Source organism: Alexandromys fortis, unplaced genomic scaffold (genome assembly GCF_014885135.2).
Source record: "Alexandromys fortis isolate MF-2015 unplaced genomic scaffold, M_Fortis_MF-2015_v1.1 scaffold_71, whole genome shotgun sequence".
Lineage (NCBI taxonomy): Eukaryota > Metazoa > Chordata > Mammalia > Rodentia > Cricetidae > Alexandromys > Alexandromys fortis.
This window is the reverse complement of record NW_026067954.1, coordinates 2703393-2730510: the sequence shown is the minus strand read 5'-3', so window position 1 is coordinate 2730510 and position 27118 is coordinate 2703393. Positions and strand designations below refer to the sequence as shown.

General features: G+C 47.9%; 1 protein-coding gene across 1 annotated transcript; it reads left to right on the top strand.

The window, feature by feature from the left end:
- Positions 1–4706: 4706 nt before the first annotated feature.
- On the top strand, positions 4707–26499 carry Lipg (lipase G, endothelial type). Its single transcript, XM_050151616.1, has 10 exons — positions 4707–5085; positions 8230–8411; positions 9982–10161; positions 11363–11474; positions 16842–17063; positions 17903–18145; positions 18752–18872; positions 19930–20148; positions 22711–22815; positions 24557–26499. Exons 1-10 carry the CDS (start codon positions 4989–4991, stop codon positions 24576–24578), a joined length of 1503 nt encoding a protein of 500 aa, XP_050007573.1. The 5' UTR covers positions 4707–4988; the 3' UTR covers positions 24579–26499.
- The last annotated feature ends 619 nt before the right edge of the window (positions 26500–27118 follow it).

Here is a 27118-nt window from a genome sequence, read left to right as displayed (position 1 = left end):
CAAACAGCCAAATAAATAACGCATAGTTACAAGCTGAAGTAAGTTCCATGGACCAAATGTTAGCACTGACCTGGATAGAACCAGAGGAACTGGAAAGGCCAAGTGGCAAGAAGCAGAGAAAAGAGGGGTGTGGTGTGGAATGAGGTGATACTACCCCCGAGGCCTTTCATACAGGGCTTGTGGGCCACACTAAGGATCCCGATCTTGAAGTTGGAATCGTAGGATAGTTGCAAGCATATTAGATGCTCTGAGAAAGACTGCAGAAAGACCGAGCCAGACTCAGCTTGCTTTCCTCAGTTTTTCCATATCTACTCTATGTAAACACCCTGGGCACCAGCCTTGAGCCAGGCCACCTCTTCTATATGAAGTGTTCTTGCTGACGGAAAGAGCAGGAACTGGAAGCGTCTAGCCTTTTACTTGGTGGAGGGGAGCGTCAAGCTATTTATTACTCAGATGCCACTCCCCTGACCTAGCTCTGGCACTGGGATTCCTAATTCTGCAGGCAATAAACAATGTAGGAAGATCCCAGAGCAAGGGCTTGGGGCATAAGCTCATCTACCAAGGTCTGTGAGTCTTTGCTTTATTCATAGTCTTTCCCACCAGGCCCATTTTTTAAAAAAAAAATTATTTATTTATTAATAGCTTTGGTGTGAATATGTCAGATCTCCTGGAACTGGAGTTACCATGAGATTGCTGGGAATTGAACCCGGGTCCTCTGGATGAACAGCCAGTGTTCTTAACCAGTAAGCTATCTCTTCAGCCCCCTACCAGTCTCATTTACACGTGTTCTTTCCCTTCACTGTACTTTGAGTAAGCCATGAAGTGTATTTTCATCTCTTGAGTTTCCTATGTCATCTAGCACAATGCCAAGCGTTTAATATTTGATGGGGTCATATTTGTGAGTTTTCTTTTTATGAGCTAACAGTGCAACTTTATTTCAGCTTTCCTACAGAATCTGGTTGTCCTAGCCCACTATTCACCCTTTCCTTTCCTCTTTGTAAGACAAGTCGTCCCCATGGAGTGAAGGCTGCTTGAAATTCACTGTGAATCCCAGGCTGGCTGGGAGCCAAGGCTCCTCCTGCCTCAGTTTTCCGTACTCTGCTTAGACCCATCTCTGTCTTTCCAACTCGTGAATGGGTCTTCATTTCATTATCTGCAAAGGGCAACGGCACACTCTCAGATTGGGTTTGGTTTGGAAGCCATTAATTATCGAACACTTGAAGTGCGGCTAGTTTGGATTTTGAAACAAGAGCTTTAAATGTTCTCTTAATGATTTTCATACTGGCACCATGTTGAAATGATTTGTGTGTGGAGGATCAGAGTCAGCATCTGGTTTCTTCCTCTGTTGTTCTTCACTTTATATTTTGAGACAAGAGTTTCTCACTGAACTTAGAGCTTGCTGGCTTGCTGATTTGTCTAGATAGGGAGCCCCAGAGAGTATCCTGTCTCTGCCTTCCCAGTACTGGGATCACTGCAAGATCTAACTTTTTTGTTTGTTTTTCTAGACAGGGCTTCTGTGTAGTTTTAGAGCCTGTCCTGGAACTAGCTCTTGTAGACCAGGCTGGCCTCAAACCCACAGAGATCTGCCTGCCTCTGCCTCCCGAGTGCTGGGATTAAAGGCGTGCGCCACCACTGCCCGGCTCTAAGATCTAACTTTTGAGTAGGTGCCAGGACTGAACTTGTATTCTCATACTGGCATGGCAGGCATTTTTGAGTAATATCTTGAGTGTATTGGCATAAAATACATTACTAAAATTAATGTCATGTGTTTCTTTTTTCCTTTACAATATGGCTACTAGAAAATAAATGGCACTTTAGATTAAATCATGTCCCCTCCTAATTGAAGCCCCAATGTGATGGTTTTAGGGGTTGGAGCCTTTGGGAATTATGGTTTGATGACATCTTGAGGGTGGGACCAGTCTTGGGTTTAGGGCGCTGTTGGATGAAACAGTAGCCCTCTCTCTATGCCATGTGAGAACACGGTGAGGGGGTAGCGACCTGGAGCTGGACAGTGTTGGCACACTGATCCTGAACTGCAAAGATAAACAGCTGTTTAAGGCCCTCTGTCTGTGCCTGCGCGCACGAATGCAGCTGTGATCTAGATGTCTGGGAATATCTACATATCCAGATTGTTGCTCCAGGAGGCAAGGGAGGCCTCTGGAACATTCTGAGTCCCCCGGTGCCGTGTTTTCTTTTAGTAGCTTCTCAATAAACACAAAATGAGTAAGTCATTTTCTTCGTTGTAAGTAAAATGGGCAGCTCTGGATAATCCAAGTGAAAGATCTCATTACTGGGGCGCCGAGGAGCACCTCGAATCCGCTGAGCAGTCAACCCAACCAGAAGGATTCAGTGAAGAAGGCGCCGAGTCCGAATCTCTCTGTACACCGATCTCGTGGCGTGCGACCCCGCCGCTACGCTAGATAAGCAGAACTGGCCCTTTCTGGCACGGCGGAATGGTAGGAGCCTCACTAGCTTCCAGTTTAGTCTGTTCATTGAGGATAAATTGGGGACCCATGTAAGCGAGGCTGGGGGTTAAATGCTTGCTTTGGAAAGTGGGCTCTTAGCATATGAGGGGTTTCATTCTTGTAACACAGGTCTTCAGACGCTGGCTGCCTCAAGTGAATGGGTGCAGTCCTTTACCACGGCAGCCCTTGCAATCTTGGCTGCCGTCCAACAGAAGTTTCTACCGAAAATCTTTCAGCTGAAAACTCCCCTGGAATGCATTTAGAACGACGACTGATACTCTGCATTTTAATGCTAAGATTGTAACCTCATAAGGTGCGTTGAACTTCTCACTTTGTGTTTTAACGTGAAGACACAGGAGGGCGCTCTAACCAACTAGCAATGAAACTTCAACCCCCTGTCTGTTAAAAAAAAAACCCGACGTTGATTTTTGTTGAGCCTTTTGTTTGTTTGTTTGTTTGTTTGACCAGGCAGGGTAAGCAGGAATACCTACCCCTCCTAGGTTGTCTCACTTGTGACAAAGGTCTTCAAGACACACCTTGCATATTGTTCAGTTAATGTTATTGGGATAAGGGCAGTAAAAACAACGGAAGGGAGCCGGAGCCTTGGGAAAAAGCTTCCGGGAACTTCAGTGCTTGAGCACTCTTACCTTGGTTGTCCCCAGCTAGGGTGGTTGTCCCCAGCTAGGGGAGAATTAAAAAAAAAATTTATTTATCATAGGCTAGCCTCTGGTTTTAGCTACAAAAATTCAGCTTAGTAAAGCTTGCCAAGGCTCATATCTAGATGACAATATGCCAAGGCCAACTTAGGGCAGTAGAGAGAGACTGGGGCGTCCTTCACAGACGGAACCAGTCCGGTGCCCAGTTTCCGTCGTTAAGTGCAAGAAGCACCTGGCCTGCGCTGGTAGTTTGCCAATGGAAAGGGCCAGTGGGAGGGGCCAGGAGGGTGACATTAACCATCTCTTAGATTGCACCGAGTTTTATATTCAAAAGATAAAGCCAAACTACCTCTTGTTAATTGGTGATGGCACACGTGAGCGAAGAAGTCTGGGAGCCAGAGTCACAGAACAGGACCGGCTCGCTAGGGCCCGTTTCCCTCAGCCAGCCGCGGCAGCTGGAGCGCTTATCTAGGGGAGAAGGGGAGCGGGCTGATGCTGGGGTTCTCATTTTCCTCAGTCGTCCAGGGTGCGGCCAGCAGAGCAGTTTTCCCTAGCCGAAGGAGGCTGGATGGAGACGGCGGGTTCCAGCGGACCTTGCGGTCAGAGTCTCCACCCTGGGAGGTGCAGCGGCTCTGCCTCAGCTCCAGACTCAGACACTGCGGGCTCCGGATCACGGCTTCATCCACTTGCAGCTCACAGCCAGGGGCTCCAGATTAAAGAGGGAGAGAAAAGGATCGAGAAAAGGGAGGAGGATGTCTAATTCCACTCACCGGAAAGTCGGGCGCGTGGCACAGGTTGGGCCACATCTAGACCCTCTCTGGGCTCACCTTCTCTTTGGGAAGGGTGGCTAGTAGCACCCCTTTCCTACTCCCCAGTGGCAACAGAGCGCCTACCCAAATTAAGGGCTTTCCTTCGCGAGCGAGTTAATTTCCCCATAATTCTCAAGCCTCAGGAACTCCTACCCCCCTACTTTTCGGGTGAGAAAATGGTCTTGGAGAAGTTGGGTGACTTGTCCAGAGTGTAGCAGCTAATTAATAAAATGAGGTCTTTGAAATGGGGTTTGTGTAACCTTAAAAAGCAGGCTCAGCGCACAACTCCTGGATCTGCCCAGCTTTTTGCACATCACGCTGCTTGCCCCTGGGCCAAGGCTGCAGGGCAGAGAAAGCTGGAACAAACGTCCAAGTGGCTTCCCCCCCCCCCCATCCCGACCCACGGCCTCGGGCGCTGAGAGACCATCCCAGCGCTAGCTGGCTCCCCATCTTGAAGAGTATGATCTCCGGTCTCCAGAGATCTCTTCTCCAATGGGAGCAGCGTTTCAGGGAAATGTTCCTTTGTAGGATCCAGCGAGTGGAGGACCTGGGGGTCCAGGAATAGTAGGGGAAGCGGCAGCCGGTGGAGTGGGCCAGCGAAGTAGCTAGTCCATCCCTGCGGGCGTCCACGTGGTGGGTGTGTGGCACTTTCATTCAAACTTTGGGGAGTTCTCGGTTTGGCGTCGGAGGTATGACCAATCAGCGTTTCGAGACGGGAATAAATTATGCAAATAACCATCTGGCGATGGGTCAGATGACTCGAATACTTTTAAAAAGTACCTCTCCTGGAGCTCGCGGTGTGACAGCGGTGAGCCCCGACTTCGCAGAGGCTCCGGTAAAGCACCGGTCCTGCAGAGCAGCGCGTCCTTCCACCGGCTTTCCCCCGCCGCCGCGCCCAGCGCTACCAACCTGCAGCTGTCCAGCCCATCACTTTCTGACCGAGATATGGCTGCCCACTTCTAGGCTCGGGAGGTTTTAGTGGTTTAAAAAGAAAAACCAAAAAAGCATCAGCAACAACAAAAAAACCTGTTTGAGAGGAGGGGGCGTGGCAGGGAAGGATGCGAAGCCGGGCTCTCTTGCTCTACTTCTGGAGCGTCTATTGTTGCTTCCCGGCGGGAAGTCTCACAACCTTACGTCCCCAGGGGTCGCTGCAAGGTAATGTGCATTTATTTTTATTACTCCCCCCCCACTTCTTTCCTGCGCTGGGCCCACACAGTCCTGCGAACCCTTCGGTCGTTTTGTGTCCGAACAAAATCCTTTTCCACTGCGCTGTGTTCTCCCTGGTGTCGGAGGCCGCTTGTCTTGGTGCTTAGGATGAGAGCATCCGCTAGCAAGCTATCCTGGAGGCTGCGGGGGCGAGCCGGGAGGGTGCGTGGGCTGGAGTCGTTTCTCGCGCCTCCTCCTACTTCCATTAATCAGGGCTGTCCGACGAGCTGAGCTGCCTTCCAGCCTCACTTAAATTATACCATGATTTAAACCTTGTCTTATCTTTGGAGGTTGTTGAGGCCAGAAAATTCTTAGAGCTCTAACTTCCGGTGCCTCCCCCCCCACACCCCGCCTCCCTTTATGAACGCTTAGGTGTTTTGGAAGTTAAGGTGGTGACATGGCGGGCTTCAGATTGATAAGTGCTTGTAGGGGACATCTGGTCTGTAACTTCCTCCCCAAATAATTTGTCTTCCTTTGCCCATTCCCCTATTCTACCCCTTCCTCCAGCGTCTTTTTTTTCTCTCTGGTTCTGTATGACTCTCTCACGGGAGGCAACCTGGCCTGGTGGAGTGAGGGTGGGGTCATCTAGGGCAGTGGAGGGTCCCAGAGCATCTAAACCAAGACTTACCACTACACTTACTCTTCAGATAGCACGCCAGGAGCTACGAGTCCATATTAGTTTATGGGCAGTGGGAGCTTAAATTGGAAGGAACAGAAAAAACCTACCTTCTCCTAGCCTGTTTCCAACTTGAGTGTTAGCTAGAAGCTTGGCTTGGGGTGGGTGGCATCTCTAATTCCTTTCCTGAAGAATGATGTAGTTCCTTCAAGTTTCTGTGTTCTGTGGTTCTGAGTATTTTGGGGGTGGCGCCATTCATTTGAAAACTATGGCTGTGGTCCAGTACCAGGAAGGAACTGTTGATGGCGGGGAAACCAGCAAAGAACAGACTAGGTGGCAGACTATCCTTGTGGGCCCTGATCTCAGCAGTGGGAACTAATAAGAGGATTTGTTGTTTTGTTTTGTTTTTCGAGACAGGGTTTCTCTGTGTAGCTTTGGAGCCCATCCTGGCACTTGCTCTATAGACTAGGCTGGCCTCAAACTCACAGTTGTCCACCTGCCTCTGTCTCCCGAGTGCTGGGATTAAAGGCATGGGCCACCACACCTGGTTTATGGCGTGCTGGGGATCAAACTCGGCATTCTTTGCATGCTAGGCAAGCACTCAAGTGATGAACTGCATCCTAGCTTCCTTGTGTATCCTTTCAGTACGGGAGATTAAATCTATGGCCTCAAGGGAGTACTCAAAGCTTTCTACCACAGAGCGCTTACAACTAGCCTTTTACAACTATCGTTTCTTCTTAGTATTTAAAAATTTGAAACCGGGATTAGCTAACTACTGAGATTTGCCTTCAGTTCATTCCGTAGCTCAGACAGGCTTCCCATCTTCAGTCTTCCTGCCCTCAGCCTTCCCAGTAGCTGGGAATTACAGCCATGTGCCACCAGAACTGGTTTTTCCTTCCGTGCTTAACTCTTGGGTGAATGAAGCTCCTGGATGTTCATTTGGTATCTCCCTGCGACTTCTGGGTAACGGGAGGGAGAGTACGTTCTGAGGGGATTACTCGGATGGTTGAGTGAGTGATGATGGGGGTCAGCTAGTCATTATCTCAAATGATGGTGCCTACCTGGTGTCACGTGGCCATAGTGGCCATTAGTGTTGTCCTGGGAGCAAGGAAAGGCAACACTGTAAGTTGCAGAGAGCTGGAACGGGCCGCTTGACTGTTGTGGGGGGATTTTCCCATGGCCTCAGGTATTCGCGTAGCAAACCGGTGCCTGTTGCCCCTGCAGAGAACCCCAAAAATGAGTAAAGAGTTTGAAGTAAGCATTGGATCAAAATGGGAGTACCAGGGGAGCTGCTTGGACAGTGGGTCAATTGCAATTGACCCTTTTGCCTGCAATTGCAAAATCCCAGATCTCTCAAAACTGCAGAGTTTGCTGGGAAGTTGTTTGGCAGGAACCTGACCTTACAGGCTCTCACCTTAGCTGGAGGTAAACCCGATAGAAAGCTATTTGTGATCTTTCTGGTTTTTTTTTCCTGTAGAGCGTGAGCTGTCCTATGTTTCTCTGCAGAGATATTAGTGCGTTTGATCCACGAGCTACCCCAGACTCTGCTGGGGCTGTCATGTAATAAATATGTGGTATGTTCCACAATGCTTGCCTTCTCCCTCTGATGTCACTGTCCCCCTCTCTGTCACTGTCTTCCCCGTCCCCCAGTCCTGCTATAAAATCCAGGTTGGCCTGGAATTCATTATGTCACCCATGCTGGTCTCAAACTCGTAGAAGTCCTTTTGCTTTAGCCTCCCAAGTTCTGAGGTTATGGGCTATAGGTGTGAGCTATCAGGCTTAGGAGAGAGAGAGAGAGAGAGAGAGAGAGACAGAGACAGAGAGAGAGACAGAGAGAGAGACAGAGAGAGAGACAGAGAGAGAGACAGAGAGAGAGAGTATGAACTCAGACTTGGAACTCTCTCTTTGGCCCATGCTAGCCTAGACTTTACAATCATTCTGCCTCCACCTGGTTCTGCCTCAAGAATACTGGTAATACAGGTATACACCTTTGTGCCTGGCCATAAAGATTTTGTTTTTAAATACGGAAATTTCTAAATTCTTGGCTCAACTAGTCTTAAGCATTTCAGGCAAAGAGAACCCACACTCCAAAGGTAGGAATTTGAGGGAGGGAAGAAAGGAAGGAAAATCAGTCTGGTGGGGAAGAATAAAGGAAAGGAAGAAAGGCAGCTACTTATTTCCGAGCAACAGAATTCAGTTCAAATGACTGATTAATACTCACGAAGGACAGTTATGATAACAGATTTACAGTAGCTTCAATTACTTCATGGCTCCTTCATACCTGCAATTTTGCTACTGTTGTAAATCTTCGTGTAACTATCTGACTCTTAGATTGAGAACCACTGCCGAAGAAGGCAAAGAGGAAACACCCAGTAGTTGTGAAAATTAAAACCCAAAAGACAAGTAATTCGCTCAAGACTGAACTAGAAGTCACTACCCCAGCCATCAGAAGGATTTATGCTGTTCTTCCTCCCCAGATGAATATCATAAGCCCACCGGAGTACGGGCTTCCGCCAAACCCTCTGTGGCTTTTAACATCCGCACTTCTAAGGACCCAGAGCATGAAGGGTGCAATCTTGCCCTTGGCAACAGCCAACTCTTGGAAGATTGTGGCTTCAACATGACAGCCAAAACCTTTTTCATCATTCATGGATGGACGGTGAGCCCAGGAGGGGGTTCTGCAGCTTTTTATAAGATTTGATTCCTTTTGTTTTGGTCAATTAAAAAGAATAGTGGTGCTTCCAGATTCCAAACCCTCTCCCCCCCTCTCCTTGTGGGCTGCTTGTATTTCAGACAGCTGTGAAGAATGTAATGGGCGCTTCTCAGAGGGGGCAATCTGGGCTCAGCAGGGTGGCATTTAGAGCTGGCATGCAATGGGCTTTCCGAAAGTGGTTCTCCTGAGGCCGGTGCCCAGCTCCCTTAGCTCTGAAGGATCTCTAATTATACTTAATTACATTGGCCAACCACTGCCTGGAGGGGGCCCATCTTGCTCTTGGAGCAGAACTGAACTGAGGCAACTTAACGGGCTCAGAGGCTCGGAGGGGCCAGCTGGCCTGGCTGGCTGGCTTCTGTTGGCATGCTGCCCTCCTGTTTGCATAGAGATGTGGCCCCGGTTAAAGGCACTGGGCTCTTTTTGTGCCCTAGCTGAGCAATTTCCATTGAAAGGCCCATGACAAACTTCAACAAAAAAGGGCTTTAACACTCAGCTTCAGAAACTCTTGGCCAGCAAGGGATTTGTTCATTCATAGAAAGACAGTCTGTAAGAAAATGGCACTGTTAACGGAGGACTAATTGGGAGGGGACCTTCTCCCTCTTAATGATGAGAAATTAATATCCGTTACATTAGATCTACCGTCAACAGTTGGGGTTGGACCTGGGAGTCAGGAAGGTAGGAGTCTACCTTCCGACAGTGATGACGAGGGCCTGTCTGTCTGCCTTCATCCCTCAGGACACAAGTGGAATCTCACATTTGAATTTCTCTAAGGTTCTCTCTCCTGTCAAAATGCAAATACTAACCGCCTGTAGCTTACAAATGGGGAGCATTCCAGAAAGTTCTTTTGTAATGTGTTTGGAACTTGGAATGGTAGTTTCCCATAGAAGCAAGTTGTAAATAGTGTTTGGGTTCCCAGGCTAAGCACAGACAATCTATTTATTTGATAACGTACGTGTGGATAGGTTTACAACTGCCTCTACTCACCATGTGTAATGTTGTTTCTGTGGGAAAAATGTGTTCTGAGTTCTAATTTGGGATTCCAGGGGTGGATTTTTCTTACGCTGGGGTCAAGAGGATGGTAGAGATGGGTTGTGGGAAGGCATCATTTGTTAGCTTGGTGTTTGCCTAAGTGACAGTGTGTTTCTAAGGGAGGAGCTAATTCTCCACGGCAACCTTCGCTAACTCCTTGAAGGATGAACCAGCCCACTGACTGTAACAGGGATTCAGACTAACCTCTTGCCATTATCACCACCAATCCCCATGTAGCAGACAGAGGGGCACAGTATAGCCCGGCACATCAGCTGTGAGACATCTGAAGGGAAATCAGATACCTGCAGAACACAGGAGCAAAGAAAGCATCAGGCCTTTCTGCCTCTGGCCGGCTTACACATGGGAGAGAGGCTTCCTTCCTTCAGCAGCCACTGCGAAGGACCGGTCAGATAGGGAGAGGATCATGGGATCGCTGAAGTCCAGAAGGAGAATTAGAAGGAAAATAATCTTTCTGTTTTCATTGCAGATGAGTGGCATGTTGGAAAAATGGCTGTATAATCTTGTGTCAGCCCTGCAGACAAGAGAGAGAGATGCCAATGTTGTGGTGGTTGACTGGCTGCCCTTGGCTCACCAGCTCTACTCAGATGCAGTCAATAACACCAGGGTGGTGGGACAGAGAGTGGCCGGGATGCTTGACTGGTTGCAGGTAAGCAGGGATACAGGGAGCCATCTTTATTAGGGTTTCCCCTCACCTTGAGCCTGCATTGTGTTAGGAAATGCGGAGCACGTGTAGTTACCGTGAACTCTGAGGTGATGAGAATCTCCACCATTACCGTTTTTTGCTGAATTAAAGCACCGCATGAACCACTTCAAAGCCTGCTTGAGAGCCTTGTAATGACTGATAGATCTCTGAAGTTTTCTGTTCTCTTATTTGCCGTAGAAAAGTGTCTTGTGGGAGACTAGTTCCCGACCTTAGAAGCTGGTACCCTTAGGGTTGTTGAGAATGGCCAGGAGCCAGGTCTGGTTTTCCATCTGAAGGAGCCACAGGCCCTGCCTTCGGAGGGTGGCTGTGCCAAGGAACGGCAAGGAGGCTGCTTCAGATAGATCACCGACTGCATTCGTTAAAACAGTGTGTGCAAGGTCTTCATTTACTTTTTATAATTTAACCATTTTCCCGAGAGCAGTAGACTTAGCAGGCAGGAGGGACAAGGGGTCTATGGACAAAGTGACCCTAGATGTTGAGCATTTCCAGCCTGACTTTCTCTTCGCCCGGGAATCTTATGGCTCCTGGCAGAATCCTGGGCAAGGTTTGTGAGCAATCCTTGTTTGCTGGGGTGCTGGAAAGAGTGTCTTCTGAACCGCGGGTCAAAGCCTCGCCTCAGCAGGGCCCTTGCCCTCCCCAGCTGAGTACTCTGGAGGGGGTCACTTCTCCAACTGTGGGGGTGCAGGTAGTTTAAGGTGAAGAGTCAGAAGCTTCTGGGGGTACAGTAGCGGTCAACACTTAAGAGTACTGGCAGGGAGCAGGTCACTGCGGTGATGGCTGGCACTTTGGTCTGCTGAGGGTATGTTACCTTTGACCTCTACAATGATTCATTCGTGATCTCTACATACTGCCTCAAAGAAAGGAAACCTTGGAGGGGAGCTTGCAGAGGAAAGCTCGGGTATGCCTCCTGTGGTCCTAGCTTTCACTCTGCCCCTTGGCATTTCAAGTGCCACCAAGCCCTTTAGAATCCCTGTTCCTGGTGTGGATCTATAGTGCATGCCAGCAACACTGGTGATGCTGCAGGGACTCTTAGGCCTGGGACCCCTGCGACGCTTCTGTTATGATGGACAAGCTGAATTGTTGGTGGCCCTGCAGGCTCAGGACTACACTCTTTAGCTCACGCTCCTTGATGCCTTTTTTTCAGGAGAGGGAAGAATTTTCTCTTGCGAACGTTCACTTGATTGGCTATAGCCTTGGAGCGCATGTGGCTGGATATGTTGGCAACTTTGTGAAAGGAACACTGGGCAGAATAACAGGTGAGATCTGCTTCCACCATGTGTGTATATGAGCTGTGTTAGCCATGCCCTTCCATGTGTATGTATGAGCTGTGTTAGCCATGCCCTTCCATGTGTATGTATGAGCCGCATTAGCCGAGCCTTTCAGATTTTCTCCTTCCTGGGAGAAATTCAAGGTGGGGGAAATCTCAAGGTCATCAAGCAATCAGAGCACAGCTTGGAAACCCCTGGTCTATTTCAGGAGGTGAGGACACAGGCAAAGGTGAGTCAGCTTGCTTAGGGGCAAATAGCTTAAGAACCAAAGAGCAGAGGCCAGAAGGCTTCCAAGCTTCAGAGTATTCACTTTTGGTTCACACATGAGATATGAGTGGTAGAATTTGAATCCTGCCTTTGGTTTATATTTCATCAACCAATAGCTTCTTCCCATGATTAAGGTTGCATCTTTATCTTGACAGTTGAGTGTTTGAATTTTGTAATTAAAGAGACTTTTCTGATATTGCTATCCAAGAACGCAACAGAAAATGGAGTTTTTCTGTATTGGAAATCACATCAGAGTGAACTTTTAAAGCTTGAATTTGGACTAAATTATTAAATGATTATGAAAAATGTCAAAGATATTTTATCCATTTTGGGGATCTTTAGGTACACAACAGAGCTTCCTCTATACTAAAATTGTTGGTAAATTTGTTGCCCTGACTTGTTTTCTCCTCCCAGCATTCTTTTATAAGCATTAACCCCTAGCTCCCTTCCGATCCCTAATATACTAAGAATGATGTCCTATATTGCTTTCTGTTACTATAACTGAATAGCCACAGACTGGACAAGTTATAATGCATAGGAGACCTTTTTGCTTCCTGGCATCTTTTTGCTGAATGATAACATGGTAGGGGTATCACATGATCAGATAGAACAAGCCTGCTAGATGACATCATTCTTTCTCTCATAAAACCGTCAGCATCATGTTGGAAACACCACGGAGATGACTTTACCTAACGCTAACTGGCTCTTAAACATATCACCTCCAAATACCATTCATATTTGGGTTTGGGATTACTCTTCCTGCCTATGAATTTTTCAGGGGAGGATACCTTTAAGCCATAGTCAGAGAGCATCTAGAAGGAAAGGTAGGACCTCTGCCTTTCCCTGTAATGCCTTTATTTTAAAATAGGACTCAGGAGGAATGGAGTCTAAAAGGTTTGCACACACAGAGTTAATAGGCACACACACAGACTCTAATAGGTGTGCACACACAGAAATTAATAGGCACACAGAGAGAATCTAATAGGTATGCCCACACAGAGTTAATAGGTATACACACAGAGTCTAATAGGTTTGCACACACAGAGTTAATAGGCACACACACAAACTCTAATAAGTGTGCACACACAGAAATTAATAGGCACACACAGAGAATCTAATAGGTGTGCCCACACAGAGTTAGTAGGTAAACACAGAGTCTAATAGGTTTGCACATACAGAGATACACATACAGATTAATAGATACACATACAGAGTCTAATAGGTATACACACAGAGTCTAATAGTATGTATACAGAGCCCTATTAAGTACACAAGCAGACATATGCATACAAACTCTTCTAGAGCCAGTGATTCCATCCAGCATAGTTTGAGAGCCCTTCTTCCTGAATTGTTGTGTCCTGAGCCTTGAACTGTCAAAGGAGGCTGTGATTGTGTGGCCATTCTCCAGTGTTCCAGAACCGGGCCAGCTGGATGCACACTGCGGCGCACTCACGTGGTCTCTCCCTGGGTCAAGGTCCAAAACGTCCTTAGCAACGTGGACAAACCAAAGATTTTGCTTTTCCTTGCTTCCAGTCTGAAGTGAGATAGGGCTGACTAGAGAACTTTCCAGTTCCTTTTGCTTGTTTAGGTGGTAGCTGCCGCGGAGAGGGCCTCTTGTCTGTGACCAGTCGGGGAACTGGAGGGACGCTAATTAATGTCACGTGCAGTAGCCCCGTGTCCTGAGAGCAGGCCCTCCCCTCTGACCTCTCTGTGGAGCAGAGGCCTGGTGTCTATCCAGTTGCTTGCCACACACTGTCGTAGATGTCTGAAGGAGGTCGGCTGTCTCTGTTATTCTTCACGTTGGTAGGCTTCTCATGAGAACCTGAGTTATCCATAAGAGGATGGAGACCACGGCTTGTATGTGGTCCTCAGGGAGTGACGCCATGGTGCAGAGGCCACAGGGGTCCTTAGCTTGGGGCCTAGATGAGATTTGAGTCCCAGTCTTGCTTGGCTGGAGGGTGTGGGGCTTGCTGCGAACAGCTTCAGAGAGCAGTCTGTGGTGTAGTAGGGGAGAGGTCATGTATTCATAACTGAACTTGTGTCCAGAAAGTTATGAGCAATAAGCAAGTGGGTGGGTTCATTTAAGAAACATACATGTGGCACACATGCTGTGCAGGCTATAGGATAGATGCTATTTAATGTCCACTCCTCAAGCACACGATACTTCCTCCATGCTATCTCTAAGCCACACAGTAACCTTGCAGTTTTCGCAGTTGGGGGAAGGAGGTCCGGATGATTAAACAATGAGCCCAATATCTTGCACACAATAAGAAGTAGCAGTCTGGGAGTCAGTCCAGGTTACTGGGTTGCAGGGCCTGCCTTTGGCTACTATCTAAAAGTATAGATAAAATGCATAATAAAAAGTAGATCATGTCACTTTTCTCCTGAGCTTGTGGGCCAGGGATGTGTGTCACGTAGTCCGAGCAGGGAGCTGGGTAGGTGAAGTCCCACACTGGCCTGTGAGGCCCCCTCAGCTGTCGGCATTCCTCCAGCACAGCTTCGTTTCCATGGAGTTGTCTGTCTGGTGGGGACCTTTGTCTGTACCAAGCAAAGAGTCCCTCTCTTGTATTGGTTGCAAAGCATAATGTTCCCCCTCTTCTTTTCCTCTTCGGTGCACAGAGTGAGAGGCAGGGAGAAGTTTCTGTGTCGTACAGCGGCCCTTGCAGCCTATGCAGTAGGCCATTGTGGGCTATTCTGGAAGGGTATACTATCCTGCCATCTTCCTTTCGGTCCTGGGCTGGGGCTGAGCGCTAAGTATCCTGGGATCCCTTTCTGCTGAGGTCACCCATAAAATCATCCCAAGTTCTGTAGCTTTCTGTTTTAACCTCCACCCGTTTCCATGAGTAATGAGCCCAGTGTGTTCACTTTACGTGTGAAACAGTGACCTTCACCCTCTCACGTGGCTCCCAGTGAGCTCACTCGTTGTTGGTGCTGGATCTGGGGAACGTGGTTCTGTTACCCATTGCCTCCTTTTAAGACACAGGTTTGCTGGATATTGCGACAATTGCTTTAATTCCAGCAGAAACAGGCAGGTCTCTAAGAGTTCGAGACCAGCGTGGTTTACATAGTGAGTGTTCTACATGTGTGGGACATGCACGTGACCCCTGCTCCACGGAGAGGTTGGAGGGAAGGGCCTGCTTTTGAGACATGAGGGCTGTTGTATGTGGCACTGATTAGCCCTCTGTCAGCTTCCCAGGCCCTTGTCTCAGAAATTCAAAACAAAACAAACACAACCCAACAAAATGGCGTAGCTCTTGGCCATGTCAGCTCCAGACCTGGCGTTTCTAGATTGGGGTCTCTCAGGCTGGGAAGGGAGACTATGTGGGCTGGTGGGGATTTGGGGTGTGTACGTATGTATGTGTGGCAAGGCCATGTGGCATCTTTTAGGAAGTTTAGCTGAAACTCTGGCCTGTCCCCTATAGATGTTAGTTCTCTTACCTACAAGTGCCACAAATATCAATTTTCCCCCAAATCACCAAATGTCTCTTGAGGACAAAAACAATCTCGGTGCCCAACATTGTTTTGGACAAAACAGGGCCTATCCTGCATACATCTTTTTTTTCTTTTAATTAATTTATTTTTTTAATTTTTCTATGCATTGGTGTATGCTGCATGCATGTCTATGTCAGAGTGTTGGATCCTCTGGAACTGGAATTATAGACAGTTGTGAACTGCCATGTGGCTACTGGGTATTGAATCCAGGTCCTCTGGAAGAACAGCTAGTACTCTTAACCACTGAACCATCCCTCCAGCTCCTACATCTTTTTTTTTAATTAATTAATTTATTTATTAAAGATTTCTTCCCCACCGCCGCCTCCCCTTTCCCTCTCCTTCCCCCAATCAAGACCCCCTCCCTCGTCAGCCCAAAGAGCAATCAGGGTTCCCTGCCCTGTGGGAAGTCCAAGGACCACCCTCCTCCATCCAGGTCTAGTCAAGTGCAGCTCCTACATCTTATTTCTTAACTCTTTCCAAATCCTTTTTGTGTGTTGGTAGAGCAAAGAGCTTTTCTGGTTGGGATAAATCCAGTTTGTATAACTACAGCTCGAAAATGAATACAGATAAATTCTCAATCTCTTAATTTTTTCATATAAATGAATTGAGGCCTGAGGTTACACTTCAAATATGATCCTGAAGAATAGGAAAAAAATTCAATGTGTTGTCCACAAGCTACCGACTTATAGGATCACCCAGAGAACCAATCTACATTTCTGTGTTGTATGGTAGCCCTGGGGGCCAGGGACTCCGACATCTGCACTTATACTTTGAGAGCCTGTTCATTATTTCTTTCTTTGAAACATTGTTTTTATGTTTGTATAGTTCAGAGTGAAAAGACAGTGTTAAGTCTCACTGCTGTGTACACTTGGCCAGTTCCCTCCCCACCTGCTCTCCTGATGTGTGCGGATGACTGCTCACTTGGGTGTCCTTCCAGTGTTTTTTTAGAGCCACATGGTAGAACTCAAGTTTATAACAAGCTCTTTCACATGATCTGAGCAGTCCAAAGCGGGAGAACCAGTGGGCCGTGTAGAGCGGCTTTCGGGTTCAGCACAGAAGGTCTTTCTCACGGTGGCTGCAACACAGAAGGCGTGGTGAAGTCCAGTGTTTGGGTTTGCAGCATGTTGAGCTTTGGAGATGCTTTTCTCCTCCATATCTGGGCCTGGGCCCTGGCCTGGCTCCTAACTAAGGGGAAGAGGGAATCCAAATACAAAACCTCTGGTTTGGGTAGGGGCAGGTGGCTGGGATGAGTGGCTTGGGTCAGGAGCTGAGTTTATTCTAGAACTGCTCTCGTTCTCACTCCTGTGGTTCCCCAGAGCTGATGGTGGGGTAAATCTTGTGGTTACTAGGCTGACAGAGGCATCGGGGCTTCAGAAAAAAAAAATGTAGGTTCTATAATTATAGGATTTAATTCCAGGGGTGACATACTGGATCAACCACATATGGGTTCCTTATTTATTTTTTTTCCCCAGGCCTTCTATGTCTGAATTTGGATGCTGGCTCAAAGAGCATCTCCATTCTACAGACTTGGACTCTAACTCAAGACTCAATGCCTTGATGCTTCTGACAAGTCCATCTTGGCTTTCTTTGCTGCAGGTCTGGATCCTGCAGGACCGCTGTTTGAAAGAATAGACGATGACGGAAGGCTGTCTCCGGATGACGCAGACTTTGTGGATGTCCTGCATACCTTCACCATCTCCCTTGGCATGAGCATTGGGATTCTGAGGCCCGTGGGTCACATTGACATCTATCCCAACGGGGGTGGCTCCCAGCCAGGCTGTGGATCCAGTGATATCTTGGCATCTCTTGCATCAGGAAGTGAGTTTGTACTTAATCTGCCTTGTGTTTGGCTCCCTCCATCCATCTTCCAAGTCATCCAGAGCTGTCAGTGCAGCCGGCACAGTTTACGTCATTATTCACGTCTCTTCCCACAGTGCTGAGTCATGCTATTGCCTGTTAACGTTCATCTGCTGGCTTACGTTTCCAAGTCGCAGTTATTGATTCATTTTCTTTTATTATGAGACAGGCTCTCACTATGTAGTCCTCACTGGCCTGGGATTTGATATGAAGACCAGGCTGGGCTTGAACTTACAGAGTTCCACCTCCCACTGCCTCCTGAGTACTGGGATTAAATACATGTGCCACCAAGCCCAGCCTTCATTTCTGGTATTACTATTCAAACACATGTTAAGACTTCACGACTCTACCATACAGCTTCTCTTTAACACTATTTTACTCTTTTTTTTTTTATTTCTTTTTTTTGAGGCAGGGTCTCTCTAAGTAGTATTTACAGCTGAACTGGAGCTTGCTCTGTAGAATAGGCTGGCTTTGCACTCACAGAGGCCCTCTATCTCTGCCTGAGAATGCTGGGAATAAAGGACTGTCTTCTATTTAACTCTTAGTGTATGAATTCTCTTCTCTGTCTTTCTCTGAGTGTATTAGCATTGCCTCCCCCTCACAGGGCAGACAGTCAGATGGCGGCAATGGTCTTAAATTCCTCTGTATTAACGTTAATAGGCACTTGGAATATCACTGAGCCGCTCTATCACACACCACCTGCCTCAATAAACCCATCCCGTCCAGTGAGTACGGGCTGAGTGGTGGAATCATCCAGAAGTGGTTCATTCCGTGTGTTCTCGGTCCCTCTGCTTCCTCAGTGATCACAGAAGCGGCGAAATGTGAGCACGAGCGATCCGTAGACCTCTTCGTCGATTCCCTGCTGAACCAGGACAAGCCGAGCTTCGCCTTCCAGTGCACGGACCCCAACCGCTTCCAAAAGGGGATCTGTCTCAGCTGCCGGAAGAACCGTTGCAGCAGCATTGGCTACAATGCCAAGAAAATGAGGAAGAAGAGGAACAGCAAAATGTACTTAAAAACCCGGGCTGGCATGCCTTTCAGAGGTAACTTACCTTCAGTCTCCCAGGTACCCGGTAGTCCTTTTCTTCCTTTATACTTTGTAGCAGGACAGGGCATGGAGCAGCCCAGAGCTGTGGTCTAGGTAGCAAGTTATTAAAAACCAATCATATTGTGCATGCCCTAGTAAAGTGGCTCCTTTAAAACTCCAGGGTAAGGACCCCTTTTGTGATGTAAATGCTACCCCATAATTATCAGTATCAATATCTCAAAGTTCTCTGTCAGTGTTCAACGGATGGGCAGAGAAGTATACAGAAGCCTGAAGCCGTAGTTTTTACTTCTGTAACCTGCTTATGATATTTTGTAAAACAGTATTTTATAAATGAAAACCCTGAGACCTAGAGAGGTCTCTACTTTAGTCCTTAATCCCGTGTCACACAGTAGAAAATAAATAGCTCCAAGTCCTCAAATATCTGACCCTCCAAGTTCAGGACACTTCTGCATTGGTTCCTTATGCTATCAGGTGGAATAAGACCAGAGCCCAGCTAAGGCTAGCCAGGGCCAATAGGATGCTTTGTTTCTAAACTTCAATGTGCTGTGTGACTCTTGAGATGACAAGGCTCACGAAGGCCTTTGTTCTGTTGCCCATGCAGTTAACCACTATCAGATGAAAATCCACATCTTCAATTACAAGAGCAGTAGAGACCTCCAGCCCATCTTGAACGTCACCCTGTATGGCACTAACGCGGACTCCCAGAGCATGGCCTTGAAAGTGTAAGTGTGAACATTCTTTGCAACTTCGGTTCAGGGTGGAGAACTAGTTAGTCTGAGCTCGAGAGTGCAAGGAAGACATTGGAAGAAGTCCAGGAGAGTCAAGACGGCTTGCCCAGGGGAGGAGCTGGGTGGTTCTAGCTGGGATCTGTATCTCCTCTTTCCTCTCATCTCCTGTGTGTTCTCCTTCAAGTCCTTGACTCGGAGGGTTTCAGGGAGGGAAGCTCCCAAGATGAATCAGCTGCGTGAGAAAGTGCTGGATCAGCCGTACAGAAACTGCCGTTTCGTCTCAGGCCACGCCTGATACCTGAGGCCTTAGGGACCTGGGAACTCTATGAGTGTCGTCCCTGGATCTTCTGTAGTGATTGTCTGTGGGAGGGGTGCATGGAGGTCTGGAGAGATTTGTTCAGTTCCCACCAGACACAGAGCATCCTGCCAAGCGATGTTGTCATTGCGAAGAAATATCAAGCCAGGTGTGGCAGTGCAGCCGGGATCCCAGTACTTGGGGAGGCTGTGGCGGGGAGAATTGTGAGGTCTGGGCCAGTCTGAGAAATTCACTGAGATCTTGTCCACAAACAAATATAAGGGATAAAAAAGGGAGGGAGGGAAAAAGAAGGAGGCCGCGAGAGTCATACTCTTGCTGGAAGACAAGGTTTGGGCATCCACAATTGCTAGCGTGATACATACGGCAAGGCAGTTCATGTAAAATGGGAGAGGAGGCAGGAAGAGAGGGAAGGAAGAAGGGAGAGAAAGGGAAACTGCTGCCTCTTGGCTGAGGAACAGCATGCTTGTATCAGGAAGGTCAATTTGCGTTTTTCTTTTCTGCTCTTCCTTGGCACTGTCTCTTAGGAATTAGTGGAGCAAAGGGAGAGCTGCCCAGGAATGGTTTTGATAAGAAGTTAGGCACTTTGGGCAAAGTTATCTGTCAGCGTAGAGTGCAACCCAGCTTCCTGCGTGGTCCTGTGAAGTGGGGACGTGGAGGGCATGAGGTGGGCGGATTGTGCCAGTTTCCCAAGGAGGGAGGGGAAGGAGATGGATGAGCTTCTCTTTCACCTTACAGAGTGGAGAAGATCCGGCTGAATGCCACCAACACCTTCCTGGTCTACACGGAGGAGGACTTGGGTGATCTCCTGAAAATCAAACTTACCTGGCAGAGGATATCTCGTTCCTGGTACAACCTGTTCAATGAGATTTACACCTTACTGTCTCAACCCAGAAACCCCTCGAGGGAGCTGCACGTCCGAAGGATTCGTGTCAAGTCTGGGGAAACCCAGCGCAAGTAAGTGTTCCTGCCCTTCTTGGCCTTTGGGAGACAAGGGTACAGCTCTTCTGCATTTCCTCCTTTGTACAAGTAAAACCCAGAGCCCTCTGCCCCCAGCTGAACTTTATCTATCATTGCAAGGGCTATTACTCCCAGATAAGGGCTTCTGGAAACGGCGATACATCTTATGTCCTGACTACAGCCCTCAGGAGGAGGGGTGGAAAGGGCTGGGCTGTCTGGAGCTCAGTGCCTGCTCTGTTTGCCAAGCCCTGTGCCAGCCCAGAGGAAGAGGCCTTTCCCTGGACAGGGCTCTCTGTGTGTGCTGTGTTAAGGGGCAAATTGGAGCACCTGGGCACACAGGGAAGTCTTCTACAAGACCCAGCCTTCCTGAGCCCGCTTCTCAGAACGTTGTCAAGTCTCCTCCAGAGACTCTGAGTCCTGCTGTTCACGTGGGGTTGTGGCTTCCACCGGCAGAGAACTCTCTGTGCTGTGCCAGCTGGCAGCCTTTGAGTCCTTTGAACCCCAAACTGGAAGATCCAGACCTTTGTATGTCAACTCTTGTTTCTGAGCCCTAACTCTGCCAAGAAGGGCGCAAAGCCAGTGAGGCTCTGGAGATGCTCTTCAGCAGAGGAGAGTTTCCTTCCCCGACCTCTGCAGTGGCCGCCATCAGCCTCAGGCTGGAGGAAGCGGCCTGCGTCCTTTTTGTCTTTTCTCTGACATTGTCTCCACTATAATTCTTCCTGTGTCTTGTTTGTGTCTATTGTCCTTGGCCAGGCTGGCAGCAGAGGGAGTGAATTGGCACTTTGGATCCATCCCTAGAGTGCATTCTAGGAACCTGTGTCTTGGAGAGTTTTTGGGCGGGGAGCTGTTAGGGCCTAGGCTATGCTCTCCAAAATTGTACCTGATCTCCTCCCCGGCGCTCCGAGGGGCAGACTGGGCTGAAGGTGTGACTACAGAAGCACAGTCATTATTATAGACAATTTCAGATAGAGCAAACACTCATTAAATCATCTTTGAGACTTATCAAGTGTAAGCAATTTCCCAAATTGTGTTCAGATAGAAGATTGCGAAACTCGCAGAAACATCTGGAGTCAATTTTGTGCCTTCCTCTCTGCCCTCAGCTTCCCTTCTTCCAAACCAGATAGAATGAAAATTTTGCCTTAATGAACTTGTGGTAGTGTGATCCCTTTATGCTTTTATGCCCGTCAGTACCTTTGTTTATACCCACCAGCAGAATGTCGGATTGTTTTAGATGAATCCAGATTTCCCATGATTGGACACACTGTTTTATGAGTTTGTTTGAAACATTCAGATGTCTGTGGACTATATCCAATAACTTTAGATATAGTCTGTGGATAGTTAACTCTCCAAGGTGGTTGGACTAGTTTTCAATCATGGCCCCAGCATCATGGCTTCCCTCTTTTCCTTCCTCTCCTGTGGTGGGACACTGTTGCCATTCAGGTGGGAGCAGCTTTTCGGACATTGTATTAATTTGTATTTTTTGATCATGAGTAAGGTAAGCTATCTTTTTGCAGGTTTATAAATATGTAGGCCCAAAGGTGCTTCGACTCCCCCACGAAAGGTCCAGAAGATGGCTTTTCCCCTGCCTCAGCATCAGGGTGAAATATCCCACAAGGTGTTGGGCCATCAGTGTGGCAATCACATCACCAAGGCTATGTGGTTCAGCCACAAGCTGTTGCTTCCCACAAACTGTTAAGAAATGGTGATTATCAGATTGTTGACCCTTTCTATGCTTCTGGATGTCCATGAACTGAACCTTGTTTTTAACGATTTAATCTAAAAATTTAAATTACGCGTGTGCATGTGCGTGCTTGTGTAGGTCTGTGCACTTGAGTGCTGGTACCCACAGAGTCTAGAAGAGGACATCTGGTTCTCTGGAGCTGGAGTTACAGGTGGCTGTGAGCTGTTCCACCTGGGTACTGAGAACAGAATTCTGGTCTTCTGCAAGTGCAATTTGTGCTCTCAACTGTTGAGTCATCTCTCCAGTCCAAACCTTTGATTTTGACACGTAGTAGAGTTCCGAGTACTCTTGTCATTGTCTGGTATTTCACAGCAGCATCTTATAGGGACCTTGAGTCTGGTGGAGAGGCTGACCATTGATCTCAAAACCCCTAAACAGTTTCAAGCAGCGTAACTTATTCCAAAGTAGAACAAAACTTTAATTTTAAAGTCTATCTTGTGAGCAATGACAATTACCAAAGCAACATTCATGTAAAGATATGCCTTTGTACTAAGGTCCAGAGTGGTCAGGTTCGTGGGGACTTTGACAGGGATGGGAGCTTCCAAGAGGTCATGGCCCCAAATAGCAGGCAGCCTTGTAGGAAAATAGAGAGGAAAAGCAGGAAATGTGTGATCGAGCTGCATAAGACTGAATCAAAGCAAGATGCATGCTGCAGTCCTGCATCAGAGATGGGCAGTCCTGCAGCAGGGATGGGCAGTCCTGCAGGCTCTGGAGTGCATATAACATGCTGAAAGTTTCTCTTTCCTTTCCCATTTATGTTGACTCCAGAAAGCACTGTCTAGAGTTTTGGTTACAACAGTGGCTTCTTTCTCTTTTAGAATGACATTTTGTGCTCAGGACCCTAAGCAGACTGGCATCTCTCCTGGCCAAGAGCTGTGGTTTCACAAATGTCGGGATGGCTGGAGAATGAAGAACGAAACCAGGTAACTTGCAAATGGCTGCGGACAGAAAGTTCCTCATTTATAAAACCCACCTGGTAGAGGGCGAGAGACAAACACCTCAGGGAATGTGACTGTCCCTTGCTGTCTTATCCTCTAGGTGCTCACTGTGCATGTATACACAACCCCAGTACTGGTGACCATTTCCCCTCATCTTAGGTTAGTGATTCCTCCGTGGTGAGCGGGGCTGGGGAGAAGTCTCGTTTCTGACCTTTCTTCTGCCACCCAACTACAGTCAGTAGGGTGAAAGGGAAGAGTATTAGATTTTGTTAGATTTCTCTGGAAACCAGACTGGTATGGGCGGACCTTAGCGGGCCCAATTCTCCCCACTTTTGAGGTACAGGATTGCTTGTGTGTAGAATCAAGTGAGACGACAGAGAGGCTGGCTGTCCTGTGTCACCACACTGCTTGGTGGATTCAGGTGGAGGAAGGTCTACATCATGGAGTGTGGCAGTGAGATCCCCGGTAGAGCCGATCTCATGCCATTTAAACCAAAATCACTCTAAGGATGAGGGTGACTGTCTCTCTAGCTTCTCTCTCCTCCTGCCTTTTGTCCGCAGCAGAGGGCTGGATGATAATCCTGCCGTGGAACGATGGGCATGCAGCATGTGCCCACCTGCATCCAGAGACTTACAGAGTCCTCCAGTTTTATCGACACTCTCAGGAGGAAGGTGTTCTGGTCCCTGGGGACACTGAGAAAGCCGAGGCTTGGGAAATTGAAGTCTCTTTCCCAAGATTCCCTAGTGTGTGATGGGTTATTTTACGCTAAAGCCCGCTCATTTCAGTAGGGAAGTTGCACCTGCTCAGATGATGCCACTGTTTAGGTCCTAATTATCAAGCAAGCCATCTGCAGGGATTCCCTGTGATTATCGGCTGCCTACCTGGCAGGCCTGATTGCACCCGCCTCTGATCTGGCTTCTGTTAAGGAACATCAGTGGATCCCAAGCTTGGTAAACACAGATTTGTGGGGTCTGAAGACTGCACCCCCATTAAGGGCTGCAGTCTAGTGCGGGCTCATTTGATCTCCCTCTATCATTATTTTAATTTTTTGTCTGTATTTAAATTGACCTCTTTCAAAGTGCTTCTGCATACATTAATTTCACTGATAGACAGTTAAGTATACCCTGGAAGGGATGAGGTACTTCTTTTTCTGTTCTAGAACACTCTAACTTATATAACTTGGCTCACACTCTTTCTTTTTGGGAAACGAGTGAGCCCTCTATTTCCTCTCTAAGGCACACGAAACAATAGGAGTCCAAGCAAATAAAGGGACACTCGGAAGTCAGGGAATCCTTTGGCCCAGGCAGTGCCATTGGGTTTCTCTCTTCTGACATGAACGTGTTCACCAATAGGGAGACTAAAGTTCAGAGAGCTCCTAGAGTTGAGAATAGGATTCAGGTCTCTGGACTCAACTCTTTCTCTTCCCGCCACAGGGGAATATAGTATGCTTCTAGATAAAGGCAAAGAAGTGTGATGGTCCTCCTCACACTTGTGTGTGTGTGTGTTGCACAAAACGCATGAGTGCATTGACTGTGACAGGTGCACCTAGCAGCCCAGACAGGCTCCCCTGGGTGTCTCTCACAGGGAAATTTTCCATTGCTCCTAAAGCAAATCAGTAAAACGGCCGGCCCGTGTGCAGAACACTCAGTCTCGGTTCACACCTTGGTACAGGTTTGCCCATTTGCTGGTGAGTGAGCTAACACTATATTCACATGGTTCCTTCCAGTCCTTTTGTGGAGCTGGCCTGAGCACCCAGGAAGCCCTGAAGCCCGCACCCGCCCACAGCCCGCTGGCCATACACATGGAGGAAAGTTACTGCTGAAGACCCACGGGATGGAAGACCTCAGCCTTGGTGCTGGAGCCCCAGGAGGACCTTACTACTCACTGGCCTCAGCTTGCTTCCCCTGTCAACCGGGACTTCTCCCAGAAAGTCCCATGCCCTGTTGAAGTCCTAGCTGATGATCCTAACTCCAAACTTCCCTTGACCCCTCGGGAAGCTGTGTGTGATCACTGGGATGGCCAGAGCCCTGGTGCACTCTGGGCCACTCTCTCACTGTGGCTAGGTGAGCTCTTGCTTTTTCTAGCCACAGGCAACACAGGCTCGGAAGTGGCTTTGTGTGGAAGGTTGACAGATGCTTGGCCTCACTGGACTTTAGTGACAAGTCTTTCCCTGAAGACTCATACCACAGTGACAGACCTGTTGCCCACTGAGGGGACAACAGGTCAGGTTGATGCTAATTCTAGTGTTCTCCCACGTGAGACTGACAGATTCTAGTCCTATTTTGGGTATCCCATCATGCTCCCCAGCTTGCCTTCTGAAACTCACTCACTGTTGGCATTTTTATTGAGCCCTTCAACTAGTTACCACAGGGCAGTAGACACACGACTCAATCTTTGCATCTGGAGCCAATGGGATCAGGATCTCTGGAATCAGAGTTCACTGGCCCATGGTTATGGGTCTACTGGTTATGGCCCACAGGTATGCCTGTGGTTAAAGATAGCCGGGGCCAAGGCTACTGGCTGAAAAAGCTGGGGAGCTGAGGCTTGTTGTGTGCCATTTCCTCTAAGGGCCATGCTTGATCACTAGCAGAGCAGCAAGCAGAAAAATCATGCATGGTGGCCACAGTGGTGGAGCAAAGTCTCCGCTGTTTAGGGAGCTAGACAGTATTGCATGTCTTCTACATGCCTGCTGTGTAGAAACAGCCCACCCTTGACAGAGCTGGCCTTGAGCGTTGATACAGTGCTCTCTCTTCTATGAAACTGCTTGCTTTCCTATCAGTGCTGTCTCTGTGGTAAGCTCCTGGGAAAAGCCTCCTGGTTTATGTCTTAACGTGAACTAATAAATGTGCTACCCGAGACACCCTTCTGTAGTTTCTAGACAGCTTGCGTGTGTGTCACCTAATCAGAGTGCGGGGCCGTCGGTATTTTTCTTGTATTGCAAAATCAAGGCTTAGGGAAATTCAGTCATCTGCTTAGATGGTATATCAAGGTGGTGGTGGGGCCAAACTGAGGCCTCGGTGAGGTTTCCTGGAGGCGAAATTCAGGAAATCCTCTCTACCACTCCACAAAGATGTCTACAACTATTGCCTATCAGTGTGTTCCTGATGTGATAAACGGGATTTTTTCCCCAGAGCTATCCATAAAATCCAAACCATTTCATTGGTATACAACCAGAAGACCGCCTGGGCGAGGGCTGACAGCTGGGGGTGGGAGAGCAATCACTCTCTGTATTTAGGTTTTAAATGGACTTCCTTTGTATCTGTACTGTACCAAATTTGTATCGCCGTTTAAAGCCAAATTTCCGAAGACATAACCAGTTGGGTCTTAATGAAAGAGCTCCCTCAAGCCCTCAGTGTGCTTCTCCCATTGCTTTCTAGCCAAAGTTGAGCTTGTTACTGGCCACGCCTCCTGGCGACTCCCAGCTTCTGTGTTTAGTCATGGAAGCTTGGAGAACTGAATCCTCTGTGAGCCGTGTATTTTATCCATTTGGCTTGAAGCCTTGTTTGTATATCTGATGCTTTTTTAAAAAGGCTTAGACCACTATTTATTTCTTGAGTGTATATAATGTATAATGACAAATATATGGTTGGTTTTTACTTGAAGATGAAACCATTTCAAGATTTTTTAAGAAGTTTAATAGTAAAATAATAAAAACTATACAACTCTTAATTGTCTGGTAACTCATTTCTTGAAATTGGAAACGATATGACTGCCCAGGTCTTGGACTTGATACATAATTCCTTATTATAAGATACAGTCTCTATTTGAGAGTTAGCCACTGTGAGCAGGAAGTGGACAACTGCTTTCAGGAATGGGTGGGAAAAAAAGCTCATCTGAATCACAAAAGAGCTGAGGGTGGATGTTTTTAAGAAGAGGGAGGGTGGCAGGATATCAGGGGACATTGTGAGCACATAGGTTTGGTTGTATGGGCTCAAATGACGGTGTCATAAACTGGGTGGAGCTGGTTCCTTGACTACACTGAAGTTCCTGCTAGGACAAGGGGCGATCAGGTGTTTGGTCTTTCCTGAGCCAACCATAGTGTGATCTGTGCCTCCCTACAGCCCAAGGTGTCCCTTCAGGGACTCTTCCAGCAATGGGAAGATGAGAAAAGAAAGAGGAGTCCCCTTTTCTAGGGGCTGACTGACAGTTGTCTGGAGTCAGTCACGAGGGGCTGGGGTTCTGTTTCTGTTCAGGATTCCCATGGGCCCAACGGAAAGCCCGGCTGTTGGATATAAAAAGGGAATTGGATATAGCCATCTGTTTACCAGAAATTAATTGTTCTCCCCTG

Coding starts and splice junctions, on each gene's coding strand:
- Lipg (XM_050151616.1), top strand. CDS start 4,989: ATGCGAAGCCGGGCTCTCTTGCTCTACTTCTGGAGCGTCTATTGTTGC. Junction 5,086..8,229: donor TCCCCAGGGGTCGCTGCAAG/GTAATGTGCATT, acceptor CTTCCTCCCCAG/ATGAATATCATAAGCCCACC. Junction 22,816..24,556: donor AGAATGAAGAACGAAACCAG/GTAACTTGCAAA, acceptor GGTTCCTTCCAG/TCCTTTTGTGGAGCTGGCCT.